Here is a 14822-nt window from a genome sequence, read left to right as displayed (position 1 = left end):
AACAAAGCCTTTCATAAAATCAGCCATGTAAATTCAAACAAGAATAATACAAACCCTTGTAAACGACTTCGTGAGTCTGGCTTGAAAACACTCTATTACTGCAGCTATATTGTTCATGGTTTCAGGGATGGCCATCTCTACAAATCACGTCTCTTACAAAAAAAGTACCCAGCATTGTGCTTTTTTACTTTCTCTCTCTCTGAAGACTGTATTAAACTATTCAGTAAGAACACTTTAAGTGGCCACTGAGCATCCCCATCTGAGCCAGCTTTCAGGTCTGGCAGACAATTTCCCTTTGCCAGCTGTGGGTAGTTTTCAGCTTATCCTAAGAAGGTACTGATTCAGCCTTTGGTTTCCCTTCTCAAGTCAATTTGATTCTTTCTTGATTTTTGGATTGGAGAGTGGGCCCCTACAAAGTTGGAGAGTGGAATCAAACGAATGGGCCAGGAGGAAAATCATTTATCCAATGTTTTCCAAACTTTCACAGATGTCAGTATACTGTGTTAAGTACAAGTCTTTGAAAAAGCGTTTAAATGACCTTAGAAAAGTTGCTCTCTCAGTTCTCTCCTCTGTGAAGAGGGAATAATAACACCTTCCCTACCTACCTGCTTCACAGCTTTAGGGGGAGGTTCAAATGAAGCCATGCATGTGAAAGTGTTTGCAAATGTCTCCTAAAGTGCTAGTAATAATGGCCAGGTGCCTTTATTGTAAACAATAGTTAAAAAAAAACAAAAAGCAATGACGATGGGAAAGCAATTAGAAGAAGCAAATATAATGTATGAACTTGGGATTTTTCAACCTTAGCACTACAGACATTTGGGGCCAGATAATTCTTTGTCAGGGGAGCTCTCCCATTGCAGAATGTTTAGCAGCATCCTGGCTTCTACCAGTCAGATGCCAGTAGCACCTACTCACCCATCCCAGTTGTGATAACCAAAAATGTATCTAGACATTGCCAAATGTCCCCGGGGCTGGGGGACAAAATCGCCCCAGTTGAGAACCACTGCTCTAAAGGAAAAGCTGCACACACCCTACCTGGAAGCTGACACTGCCCACGGGCAGGTAGCTGTGGTCCTCCAGCATGCTCAGATACTCAGCCACTAACGCAGCGGCGTGCACCAGGCACATGGCAGCCTCCGTGTAGCACTTCTTCTTGGTGTGTTTCTCTGCCATGTTCTGGAGCCAGGTCAGCCGCAGATCAGGAGATGCCTGGTAACTCTTGGCAATTCTGAAGACAGATTGATAAGCAGTTTTGAGGACAGTGCGTTAATGACACTGTTCTTCTACTTTGTGTGACCTTTTCTTTTTTTCTCCCCAAGAGTTCCCCATGCCCCTCCACCTGAGATTCTGCCCTACGTTTCCAGAAAACGAGAGAGAAGAAAACATTTATTAGTCCAACTATTTTTATTCCATGTTTAAGCTGTGCTGACCTCCAAGAAATAGTACTTAGTAAACGCCTTATGGGGAAAAAATACCTGATAACATGATGTCTATTTTAATGGCTCTCAGGCAATTTTCTGCCTTTTCTTTCCTTTCTCTCAAAATAAAACAGAAAACAAAAGTACTGCCCTTTGTGTGATGTTGCATCGGAATAATTTTGCTTCTGTGAGTAATTTCTCCTGAATAAGGACTGGAAGACCAAGTTTTAAACTACGCGTAAAAAATGATTTCTAAAGTAAAACTATATATGTGTGTCTGAATATAATTGGAACAAAAGCATACAGAAAATAATTCCTATAACAGTTAATTATCCTTTTCTCTCATTCTGTGGTAAGTAGAAGATAGCATTATTAAATAATGCCTCACTTTAAATTAGGGAGATCCTTCTGAAAACTTACTATGAATTAACCTACTCTGAATGTTTAATTTCTACATATTATTTGGCTATCATCCAAACCACTATATCCATGCTAGCTGTGATCATTACATTAGTAAGAACTCCACAGTGACAAATCCTCGACCCCCAAGTGGTGCCCCTTGAGTGTGTCAGGAAAGCTTACCTGTACATGAGATCCATAAGCATCTCAGGATCTTCCTGAAATTCCCTCATTTTCACCGTGTCATATAAGATGCTATTCAGATTACAAAGAAGTTCCTCCACCTGCAAAAGGTGTAAGCCTCAGAATAATCTTAGCTTTGTAGTCCCAGGCGAAGAGTTAGGATTACATTGAAATGCAAGGGGAAGCCATGGGAAGGGGTGGACCAGAGGGCAGCAGAGACTAGGGGTGGCAAAGTCATCTAGATCTGACTCTAGTTTTCATCTTCGCCAGCCCAGGTGTTTATGAGACCTGGATGTGTGTTGGCCCTTGAGATCCATAAATCTGCCTGAATCCTCATACTGTCTCTATCTCCAACATTTTTATTTAAATTAGTTTGAACCAGTTTCAGTTATTTGTAACCTGAAAAGTTCTAAACTCTACTCTGGAATATCAGGGCTTTTTATACGAAGTAGGAAGCAGCTTAGGACCTCAGCTTGAGTTCCATGTCTCAGAAGCCTCCTGGATATTCCCAGGGCTTCAGAGATTTTAGAACCTCTTGTAATCATTTATTCTTAATTACAAGAGCCAACAGTGGAGGTCCAGGGGAGCCTGCAGTACAAAAACAATGAAAGACTATGGCTTGATCTATAGACCCTGGCAGGTGACTCAGCCACAGAATGTTGTCTTATCCCCCTTCCCCTCTGCCAGCTTGCCAGGGCTCCTAAAATTTCTACCACTAGAGTCATTTCATTGGGTGAAGGCACTGGAGACCTTTATTAAACTGCTCATATTTTGATTGGTCTTGTTGGTGAATACCTCTACATAAATGATGAAATTGAAGGAGTATGGTCAAGATGAAATGAGAGAGGAAGGATTTGATGTAGAGGAGAGGAAAAGGGTTCTGAGAATGAGGATGCAACATTGCCTGAGAGGGCAAAATAGACTCTGGAAATAGGGTTCTCAGACTAAAGGAATAAAAGAAAACATTCATTCATTCATTCTCACTTAATTAAGACCCTACCATAGAGCAGGCTAGGAGGTGGAGTTAAAAGACACAAGATAAAAGGCTAGAGGTCCATGGTCATTGTAATGGACATGGAAGAGATTACTGTCCTTCCAAGTTTCCTTAGGACAACCTTGTTTACAAGCTCTCTCAAACTCAGCCCTTCCTTACCCCTCACCAGACAAGCTGGTCCCTTTACCATCCCTTCAGACACAAATAATTCATTCTTTCAACTACTCACAATTTCCCCCTCACTTTTCCCCTGCCTAGCTGAATCCTACCCCAGCCTTTAATCTTATCCCTCCCTGCAGGCTTTCCTGGCCACCGGATTGTTTATTGATGATGACCTCTCTTCCTCTAACCTTACATAGCACTTAGTTCCTTACCACACAGTTGACACTTATGTATCACTTGTCTTGTACTGCCTCCTAATTGTTTGGAGACCGAGCACTCCAAATAGACTGTTAGCATATTGAGACTGGGGAGAGTGGTGGATGCATTTCTTTTTAAAACCTCTCAGAGTGCTGAGAGCGCATGCATATTGGACAATAAATACTTGCAAATGTTATATAAGTATATTTATATATAAATTGTGTATATATGTACATACATACATACATACACAATAGTTGGCAGATCCCGAGCTCACGCATGAGACAAGGTATGTGCTTCGATGTACCTGGGTGGGAAAAGGAGTCATCTGCATGGCTGTGTCCTCTTCTGAATAGGCCAAAATTGTCCTCAAGGATCTTCTCAGGTGCTCTTCATTAAAGTCTGGTGCTCTTCCCACCAAAGATGCCAGCGACATGGTTACTTGCATCTTTACTCTTGCAAAGTTCTGCATCAGTGAAAAAAAAGATGAAGTAAGTAAGACATACTTAGCAGTGGATAACGGAAAGCAGCGTGGCCAGACACAAACAAATCCTCAGTGTTTCCTTTACTCCGTCTTAATTATTTCCTCTTCTCTCAATGAAATGGGAGCTACACTTTGCACAAGATTCATATTGTTGTTTAAATGGTTTAAATAGACATTGCTCTCACATAAATCTGTCAGGCTCCCTTTAAATTTTCATTGAGGACTGGGCTGCCTTTGTGCTGCAAGCTGGAAGATTCTTATAAAGTTGGGTCCAAGAACACGGTATATCCTTTTGTGCCAAGAGTTTCTTCTTGGGACTTTATTTAAACTTTATTAAAAGAAAGGGACTTCTGGCTCGGCCTCCCAGCACTTTGGGAGGCCAAGGAGGGTGGATCACTTGAGGTCAGGAGCTCAAGATCAGCCTGGGCAACACAGCAAAACCCCGTCTCTACTAAAAATACAAAAATTAGCTGGGCATGGTGGCGGACACCTGTAATTCCAGCTACTCGAGAGGCTGAGGCAGGAGAATCGCTTAAACCTGGTAGGCAGAGGTTGCAGTGGGCCAAGATCTCACCACTGCACTCCAGCCACGGTGACAGAGCAAGACCCTGTCTCTAAATAAATAAATAAGGGGACTTCTGTGGCCGACATTTCTGAGATTTTGAACTCTGGGTAAGCAACAAGGTTTTGTTTCTTCTTTCTTTACAGACCCATGGAGAAACATGGCTACCTCAAGGTCCCCTGAGGAATGTCCTAAAGGCTTTTAAATAATCATCCCAAACGCATTTGGAGGAGGCTGACTTTCTTCCATGGGCCAATTTATCTTTATATATCACTTGAGCATACTTATTAACATGGCCACAAATGGAAATTCCAAAGAATGTATCAAAATCTAGACAAACTAAAGAAAACTTGACTGTTCTATAATAAAGCTGAACTCCAAAGTTTTCGTTGCTTTGAAGAAAACTCAAGTCCTGGCTAGGCAGGATGGCTCATGCCTATAATCTCAGTACTTTGGGGGGCTGAGGAGGGAAGATCACTTGAGCTCAGGTGTTCTAGACCAGCCTGGGCACGCAGCAAGACCCCGTCTCAACAAAAATGCAAAAAAAATTAGCTGGGTAAGGTGGCTTGTGCCTGTAATCCCAGTTACTACACAGGAGGCTGAAGTTGGAGGATCATTTGAGCCCAGGAGTTGAAGGCTGCAGTGAGCTATGATTGTGCCACTACACTCCAGCCTGGGTGACAGAGCAAGATACTGTCTCAACAAATAAATGAATATATAAAAAAAATATTAAAATAGAACTCAGGTTAGATGACACTGATCATTTAAAATTCTCTTCCATAGGTCATTCTGGCACTAGCTAGTCAGAATTTAGAAACAGGGAACACTTTTCTGAATTCTAACCTGTCTATTGTATTTTTTCCCCCACAGATGATAACTTTTAATCTAAAATATTCTTCCATTTCTTTCTTTATTTTATTTTTTTGAGACAGGGCCTCAGGCTGGAATACAGTGGCACAATCTTGGCTCACTGCAACCTCTGCCTCCTGGGTTCAAGTGATTCTTGTGCCTCAGCCTCCTGAGTAGCTAAGATTACGGGTGCGTGCCACCACACTCAGCTAATTTTTTGTATTGTAGAGACGGGTGTTTCACCATGTTGGCCAGGCTGGTCTTGAATTCCTGGCCTCACATGATCTGCCTGCCTTGGCCTCCCAAAGTGCTGGGATTACAGACATGAGCCACTGCACCTGGTTATTTTATTTTATTATTATTTTTTTTTGAGATGGAGTCTCACTCTGTTGCCTAGGCTGGAGTGCAATGGGGCAATCTCGGCTCACTGTAGTATCTGCCTCTCAGGTTCAAGTGATTCTCCTGCCTCAGCCTCCCAAGTAGCTGGGATTACAGGCATGCGCCAACACATCTGGCTATTTTTGTATTTTGAGTAGAGATGGGATTTCACCATGTTGGCCAGGCTAGTCTTGAACTCCTGACTTCAAGTGATCCACCCACCTCAGCCTCCCAAAGTGCTGGGATTATAGGTGAAAGCCATCCTTCCTGGCCCCTGACTGTTTATTTTAGAAACATACTGATAGAGACCACTGCATTTATCTGATGAATTCACTCTTAGATGCAAATTAAAATGGAAGCTGCTATCTATCTGCATACTCAATTGTTTCTTTCTCACAGGGCAGAAGTAAACTACAATATTGCAAAATTTCCTTATGTTTTTTTCTCAGCTGATGCTTTGCATCAATTTTCTCTACTGATTCCAGGTCACTCAGCTGGTTTGAACTCTTACACTGGTGGCTCCAAAACTGAACCTCATGAGGAGGTAAAGGGTGGCACAGGCTTGGCTCCGGGTGACATCCATGCTGCTGCTGCAGTGGTGCAGGACTTGGTGACACAGGTCGAAACACTGCTCCACCTCCTCTTCGAAGAGTAAGTCTCCAAACTAGGAGAGACGTAAGGGGCCATTAGGCATCACTTGGCAGTTTGATACACTTTCTGGACCGTTGAAATACGCAAATGTCCATTTGGATGAGAAAAAGCCTAGAGGAGTTAATGCATTATTCCATAAAGATAATGAGCTATGTGAATCAGAAGATGGATTTAAGCAATGGAGTAGACTTGAGATTTAATAATGAACTGTCCAGCTAAGGTCAGAGCTGTGTTATTAACTGTACTGTGAGCCAGGTTGCACTCACTGGTGAAATCACAACTATGATGGAAGTAAACCTGAGTTCCCTGGGTTCCTGGGAAATTACTGGTGATGAAGAAAGAGAAAACGGTCCTGATAAGGATGAGCAGAAGAATTTTACTTTTTAAATTTGAAAGATCCCATGTAGAAGGCACCAACTGAGATCTTCAATAAAGGGAAAAATAGGCCAGGCATGGGGGCTCACGCCTGTAATCCCAGCGCTTTGGGAGGCCGAGGCAGGTGGATCACTTGAGGTTAGGAGTTCAAGACCAGCCTGGCCAACATGGTGAAACCCTGTCTCTACTAAAAATACAAAAATTAGCTGGGTGCGGTGGCACACGCCTATAATCCCAATACTCAGGACGCTGAGTCGAATTGCTTGAACCCGGGTGGCAGAGGCTGCAGTGAGCTGAGATGGTACCACTGCACTCCAGCCTGGGTGATAGAGCGAGATTCAGTCTCGAAAGAAAGAAAGAAAGAGAGAGAGAGAGAGAGAGAGAAAGAAAGGAAGAAAGGAAGAAAGGAAGAAAGGAAGAAAGAAAGAAAAGAAAGAAAGAAAGAAAGAAAGAAAGAAAGAAAGAAAGAAAGAAAGAAAGAAAGAAAGAGAAAGAAAGAGAAAGAAAGAAAGAAAGGGAAAAATAATCTCCATGTTACCCCAGGATAATCCTCATTCCTCAGGCTGTGAGAAATTCATTTCTGACCTTCCTGGCATTTTATGGCATGACATTTTGTAAGACTAATGAGTGTCACATAGAGGATTTAATCTCACTCAGCGGAGGTATTACAGAGAAAGAGTGAAACTGCTAAGTCACTCAGTTGATCTCTGTTCTCACGTCATAGACCTTCAGTGAACGGCCATTTTAAACTTCTAGAGTTAGGTCCACATTTCAAGAAGGGAGCCACTGCTTTTCTCTCCATGGTGGCTTCCCACGGAATCAGGGCATCTGCTTTCTTCCTAGGAAGACTTAAAACCTTTACTGTGATGCCACTTAATATGCTCTGTGAGTTTTGGTCCACCTGAAGAGGGAAGTGTGAAGCTAGATGAGAATCTTACTCTTAATTAAGAGGAAGAAAACAAGCATCCCATGTTTACCTTGGCAATGAGAGCACGGAGTGTTGCAAAGCAGTGAGTCAGGTAGGTGGTACTCTGATCACAGTTCAGAGAATTCACCAGCACCCTCAGAACACCTCCCAGCAGGCTGTCTTTACAGTCCAGAGCCGAGCTCGCCTGGGGGAATGGAAGGGCAGCATCATTGAATCCCTGCACTGTGCCAATGAACTGGATGTTCCTGACAATTAGCTCAGTAATGCTGATGTTCCATCTCCAGTGGTGAGTCTTAAGAGTTTGGTGAGCCACCATGGGTATCATCCATTAACCATGCGAACCAAAGACCTATTTCCAAATGGCTTCATTTCAATGCTCCCAATGAGTTTGGGATTTATATCTAATTCTGGGTTCCTAAATGAAGGTGTAAGGCCCATCTCCCTCATCCTGGGTCATATCTTTTGGAAAGTTCTTTCTTTGTGTACAAGACATAGCTTTCCTTATGGGATTCGAAACACAATTGTGGGCTTCCCAGTACAATGGGGGCTGCTTGGTGGCAGCAATGTTTCTAAATAGAAGCTTGTTTATCACCTACAGAAGGACTAACAACACCAAGGATAATAACAAAAAGTTTCACCTTTCTTTGAAAACTGCAAATATATTTGGGGGCTAGTATAGATATTTGGCACCTAATATTGTGCTATATAAAGATGTGGTGAATGTGATACCAAGCATTTAAGTTATCAAAGATATTAAAGTTAACAAAAATATCACATACTTTTTGTGTTTATTTTTGTATGATGATTACTTTGATTTTAGACAATTTAAAAGTTAGAGAATTAAGATTTCATTGTGTTTCAACAATATTTCTTCTAGCCCTAAAAGCAATCCTGGACCTACTGTAATGAATGACTTCTCAATGGAAACATGTAAGAATTCATTTTTCAGGGTAATTAAAAACTCACTATTACCTAGACAGCTTGAGAATTTGTGGAAATATCACATAGAAGATAAAATTAGTATGGTACAAAGTTCACAAAGCTATATTTTTCTACAGCAGGGATGGCAAATTTATGGTACAAATGACTTTCCTTAACAAATTTAAGTCCAAAGAAGACATCATTTATCAAATTTAGCACTATTTTTACCTAGCCTAGTCATAATCATAGCTCCCATATCAGACAGTGACCATCATTCAACTGGAGTTGACCCATCAGAAAAAATCCTAGTTACCACTACTGTTCTAGATACTAAACGACAAACCCAACATCCATATTATAAACTTGGTACATACTCACACAGATTTAACCAAGTGGGTCAGCTGGCCAAACACCTAACCCTCTCCAAGTAAGCCCTAAGTCAAAGAAGCCAGAAGAATGTTTGGTATCTCTGGAATTTATAAGGTAGACACAGTTGCAAATAGTAAACTTCTCAACTTCATTTTTTAAAAAAAGTTACTATGCGATCACATTTATGTCTTTCACAATTTTGCATCAAGAAGTCCTTATTCTAGTAAACATATTCACAGCCAACAGATCGGATTGGGTGTTTGTTCTCCTCACCTGGATAATGTTTTCCTGCATATCCAGGATGATTAAATGTGCTTCTGTAGCCAGATTGCCACTGATCAAGGCTTCTTGATCTAACTCTGCCTTTGTTCTAGGAAACAACAAGAGGTCAAATTAAAGCGCATGTCAAACCTGGCCAGGTTCCCATGATGGCAATCTATGCACCAAGGTGTAAAGAAATCTCCAGAATAGTCAACCTTGAAACGAAAACAGAGCAACCGGCCCTGAGTAACTAGAGTGCAGGTGCCTTCTGTGATTCATGTCTTGTTGAAACAACTGTCTAGGTAAGGTCCCCTGGTCATCCTCATCCCCACTATTATTAATAATGATGAGGACAATTATAAAAATAACACTATGGGTAGAGAAGCAGTTATTAGCTGCTACTAGCAATTAAGCTCCCCTATCAGATTGTTGCCTAAAGCCTCAGGCCCATGGCTGTATTTCATGCATGGAAACCATTTCTAGATCTGAGTAAGGGGAAGCCCCTGCAATATGTGAGAGAGAGTGAGACTGGATGTGATGTGAACTTGGCAGTGATGAGGCTGGGTTAGGAAAGGGTGGAGCTTCAGAGCCAGGTCAGGCGACAGTCAGCCTCTTAACTTCCCAAAGATCACGTTGAGGTTCCTCAGCCAACTGCGTGGGGTCTTTCGTCCTTTTCCATTGGGAAACAAGACTGTATTCCCGTAGGGCAGGTGATCTAATATCCTGCTGGACATTACTGGTCATTGCCCACTAGGGAATGGGAAATTGCCTGGTGCTCGCTCCTCTATTAGGTTTCACTTTAAGGAATCAGAATGGTTATTTTTGCTAGCCCTTCCATTCTTATGAAATCTAAGTGAAACTGTAAAGGGATATTTTGTATCATCATCCAAATCTAGCTGCAAGGAAAGGGAGGTATGAAGAATTGACTTTACCAAGATGCCTCAGTAGCCAAGATGTTACCATGGGGTTGGGGTATCATTATATCAGCTTATATGTCTTGGACCAGGGTTACCACTTAGCTGTTCTTGAGTCCCATTAACCTAATAATGGGGGCATTGCAGCTGCTTATATACCACTGAGGACTCAAAAAATAAGTACTTCTGTGTGTTTTACTTGTTTTCATGTTTAGGACAGGCTCTCTGGTCCCAAGCTACTTGACATTTTTTCTCATTCTCCAAGTGAAAATATACGTGTAAAATAAATGAACTCTAAAAGTTTTTTTTTTTTTTTCCTTAGAGACAGGGTCTTGCTCTATCACCCAGGCTAGAGTGCAGTGGCACTATCAGAATTCACTGAAGCCTCCAACTCCTGGGCTCAAGTGATGCTCTGCCTCAGCCTCCTGAGTATCTGGGACCACTGGCATGAGCCATCAAATTTTTATGTTGTGATAAAATACATATAACATCAAATTTACCATTTTCACCTCATCATCCTTTTTTTTTTTTTTTTTTTTTTTTTGAGACGGAGTCTCCCTCTGTCGCCCAGGCTGGAGTGCAGTGGTGCAATCTCGGCTCACTGCAAGCTCCGCCCCCTGGGTTCACGCCATTCTCTTGCTTCAGCCTCTCGAGTAGCTGGGACTACAGGCGCCCGCCACTACGCCCGGCTACTTTTTCGTATTTTTAGTAGAGACGGGGTTTCACCGCGTTAGCCAGGGTGGTCTGGATTCCCTGACCTCGTGATCCACTCGCCTCGGCCTCCCAAAGTGCTGGGATTACAGGTGTGAGCCACTGCACCCAGCCCCTTATCATCCTTTTTAATTAATTGACTGCTAGTTTAGTTTTAAATTTAGAGCAATGCTGTCCAGTAGAAACAATGGGGGCCACATATGTCATTTTATATATTGTGGTAACCACATTAAAAAAATAAAGAAAAAGTGAAATTATTTTTAATATATTTTGTTTACCCTAAAAAATAAAAAATACTGTCTCCATGTAAGCAATATAAAAATTACTAGTGAAATATTTTACATTCTTTTATTCACAATAAGCCTTCAAAATCTGGTGTGTATTTTTCACTTATCTTGATTTATTATCTCAATTTGAACTAGCCATATTTCAAGCATTTGATAGCCACATGTGGCTAATGGCTACTGTATTGGACAGCACAGATCTAGAGTATCCTAATCTGTTTTTTTCCCAAATTTTTGTATTGTGATAAAGTACACCTAACATAAAAATTTACCATCTTAACCATTTGTAAGTATACAGTTCAGTAGCGTTAAGTACATTCATATTGTGCAACCATCACTACCACTAATCTGGTTTTTTAAAAGCTTTACCATCTGACCAGGCACAGTGGCTCATGCCTGTAATCCCACCACTTTGAGAGGTTAAAACAGGTGGATCACTAGAGCCCAGGAGTTTTAGACCAGACTGGGCAACGTGGTGAAACCTTGTCTCTACAAAAAATACAAAAAGTAACCAGTTGTGGTGGTACACACCTGTAGTCCCATCTACTTGGGAGGCTGAGGTGGGAGGATTGCTTGAGGCCAGGAGGATAAGGCTGCAGTGAGCTGTGATTGTGCCACTGCACTCCAGCCTGGGTGACAGAGTGAGACCTTGTCTCAAAAAAAGAAAAGAAAAAAAAAAAAGAAAAAAAGCTTACCATCTATTCCTTTAAAACAGTGGATTTGGTGGCAATAGAATCACCTGGGAAGTTTTACCAACTATTGATTTCTGGGTCCTGCTGGAGTTTCCAATTGAAGTCGTCTAGGGTCCAGCTGGGCTCTGATAGTTTTTAAAGCTCCCCAGGTGATTCTAATATGCAGCCTAAGTGGAAGATCATTGCTCTAAAAGAAATAGAGCCAAAATAATCGAAAAATGATCAGAAAGAGGGTGAAAGACACCATTATTATAATTATAAATTTTCCAGGTAGGTAGGTTGAACAGTTATAATTTTACTATGGTTTCCCTTTAAAAAAGAAAAGGCAGAAAGCCCCTGAGAATTTGTAGATGTGAATCAGTAGCTCTGATAACCAGCAGCCCACCACGTAGAGCAGAGCTGAGAACTAACCTAGAGCAAACTGGTAGGGCCATGCGTGGTTAGGACCAGTAATGTACTGCTCCTGCAAGCAGAAGGGAAAGGTTTTCCGAAACACCAGTTTACAGCCCGGGCAAAACAGGCCTACTTAGGGGTCTTCTCTTAATCTAGTAGAGTAGATGAGCTAAACCACCTAAGCTATTCTGTAGCACCCACGGCATGCATATTGTGCAGTTGTTGTTCACTGCCCAAAGTAGAATGTATGGACTCTCAGATCCAAGTATTTTATAAATCAGTCCAGGGAATTTAGTGCAAGAATAACACACCCAAAGCAAATAGGCATGATACCAACAACTGGGTTTCCAAGTCACATCTACAATAAAAATATACTTATTTCTTTAATGTTTTAAAATAAATGTGACTCCCAAAAGTCCCCAAAGTTAACCAGAATGATTCATTCTTGTGGTAACAACAAAGATACTAACTCACATTTATTTACAAAACAGCACTGCTAATCGAGTCTGCCCCATACCCCCTTGGATGGGTGCTTCACCACCCAGGGGGTATCCTATCTTGTCAACTGTGTGTCAGGAGTGATTTTAGCTCCACAACATTTTGCTCAGTGAACCCTGGGACTCATTAGGCTGCCTGTGGCTAAACGGTATTGGAAACGTGCTATCTAGTCAAACGTATATACTTTTAGCTTTCATATGTCTAAATTGTTGCATATATAGCAATACACATCAATATATCTATTCATCTATAGCATAGATCTCGATCCAAACAGGTTTTTTTATTCTTTCATTTCTTTATAATTTTTTCTGATAACAATATATATTATGATACACATCTACTGTAGTAAACACAGCAAAGTATAAAAGAGAAAACATCAATTACCGACATTCCCAGCACCCAAAGAAAACCACAGTTAATATTTTGGTAAATTTCCTTCCAGCCTTTAAAATATACATTGACTATATGTCATCAGAGATTTGAGGTTCTTTTTGTTTGTTTGTTTTTGAGATGGAGTCTTGCTCTGTCACCCAGGCAGGAGTGCAATGGCATGATCTCAGCTCACTGCAACCTCTGCCTCCTGGGTTCAAGCAATTCTTCCTCCTCAGCCTCCTGAGTAGCTGGGATTACAGGCACCTGCCATCATGCCCAGCTAATTTTTATATTTTTTGTAGAGATGGGGTTTCACCATGTTGGCCAGGCTGGTCTCGAACTACTGACCTCAGGTGATCCACCTGCTTCAGCCTCTCAAAGTGCTGAGATTACAGGGGTGAGCCACTACGATACTTGAAAACCAAGTGTCTACCCTGCCTTTCTTCATTTAACATTATGTCATAAGCATTTCCCCATGTCATTAAAATGATTTTGAAACATTTTGATGGCAATCCAACTTTTAAATATATTTTTCTATTCTGGAGCATTTAGAATGTTTTCAGTTTTAAAAAACAACTTTAAGTAGCACTGACATAAGTATCTCTGAATGTGTATCTCGTACACATTTCCAGAAAGGAAATATCGATATGAAAGTATATGGTCCTAGGCACCGTGTCCTGCTTTCTCTATTTCCCTGCTACCCTCCCTGCAAAATCAGCTGCTTTTATTAAGCCATCTGAGGTTGCTAAAGAAATATTAGTTTTCTTTAAATGCTTATCAATGTGACAAATTTTAAAGAGCTGGAAACCACAACTCCCTATACCTTTGATTATCCTGGGTCCCTGGATGAATTGTATTTACACAGATAATGATGTTTCATTTTCTAACCCTTGGAAGGATGCAGTTGTTTCAGTAATACAAGTAGCCTGGGAAAAATAGTTTTGGACTTTAGGTAAAAGTAGCAGAAAGTTGCTGAGTGACTCACTTATCTAGCTTCTCATTAGCTTGCCGCCAATGTGTCTGCTCTTTCTTCCATCTCAAATTTTCATTTAGGCCTGGAAATCGGTCGTTCCCTAGGAGTTAAGAAATGCATGATAGGAATTTGATTAGCATGAAACCCTCCAAGATAACCAGAAGTTCATAACAAGCTCAACTGAGAGGCCTCAGCACCATTTCTCGGGCTAATTAGAGTCCATGCAGGTTGCTGGTGGGAGACAAAGTCGCCATGCCTATGTCCGAGTTGGCCCGCTCTTTGATTGATAGACTAGAATATAAGAAGAACCTCTGCCTTTCTGGAATGTCAGAGAGATATTTCTCACGAGCAGAGGATTCCTGTGAAACTATGAGGGCTTACTGAATTGTTGGGTACGAAAGTATGGGTGTCAAATGAGGGTACCTGACCACCACTGAAAACTATGAGCTCCCTCCAAGTTCCCTGCCACTGTGGCCCTTCGAATACAATCAGCTGTCACTCTGCTTTACTTTGATCATGGTCAGTAAGACTGAGGGTACCTGGGGATTTCATTCTATTCGAGCTCAGCCTTTTTGAGATCATTCCTCCTGTGGGGAATCCTTGAATGACTGGGACACTCTGAAGCCATTTCAGGGAATTGGTTCCATTCTAATAGTGCCCTGAATGATCGAGAAGATGATCGTGGGCCTAGAACTGTTCAGTTTCTTGACCATGCTCCGGATAGACTAGCCAAATGTCACATAGAAAGGCCTCAGCCTCGAGGGAAACACCTTCCACCTCATCCATGACTGACATTCTTAGAGGTGACCTTTTACCATCAACAAGTTTTAATTAAAAGATGTCATTTGGTGCT

The 14822-nt window shown here is 41.5% G+C and overlaps 1 protein-coding gene across 1 annotated transcript in view; it reads right to left on the bottom strand.

Moving 5' to 3' along the window:
- The window catches only part of DOCK8 (dedicator of cytokinesis 8), a 240320-nt gene that overhangs the window by 29623 nt on the left and 195875 nt on the right, over positions 1–14822 (bottom strand). Inside the window, exons 33-39 of the mRNA XM_030815609.1 lie at positions 13982–14069; positions 9145–9241; positions 7631–7765; positions 6139–6291; positions 3662–3820; positions 2001–2101; positions 1036–1228 (exon numbers count right to left, since the gene is read on the bottom strand). Coding sequence (XP_030671469.1) covers positions 1036–1228; positions 2001–2101; positions 3662–3820; positions 6139–6291; positions 7631–7765; positions 9145–9241; positions 13982–14069 — 926 coding nt within the window. The remainder of the gene's footprint in view (positions 1–1035; positions 1229–2000; positions 2102–3661; positions 3821–6138; positions 6292–7630; positions 7766–9144; positions 9242–13981; positions 14070–14822) is intronic.

Source organism: Nomascus leucogenys, chromosome 1a (genome assembly GCF_006542625.1).
Source record: "Nomascus leucogenys isolate Asia chromosome 1a, Asia_NLE_v1, whole genome shotgun sequence".
NCBI lineage: Eukaryota > Metazoa > Chordata > Mammalia > Primates > Hylobatidae > Nomascus > Nomascus leucogenys.
Note: the sequence above shows the minus strand (reverse complement) of the source record. Positions and strands in the feature narration are given on the sequence as shown.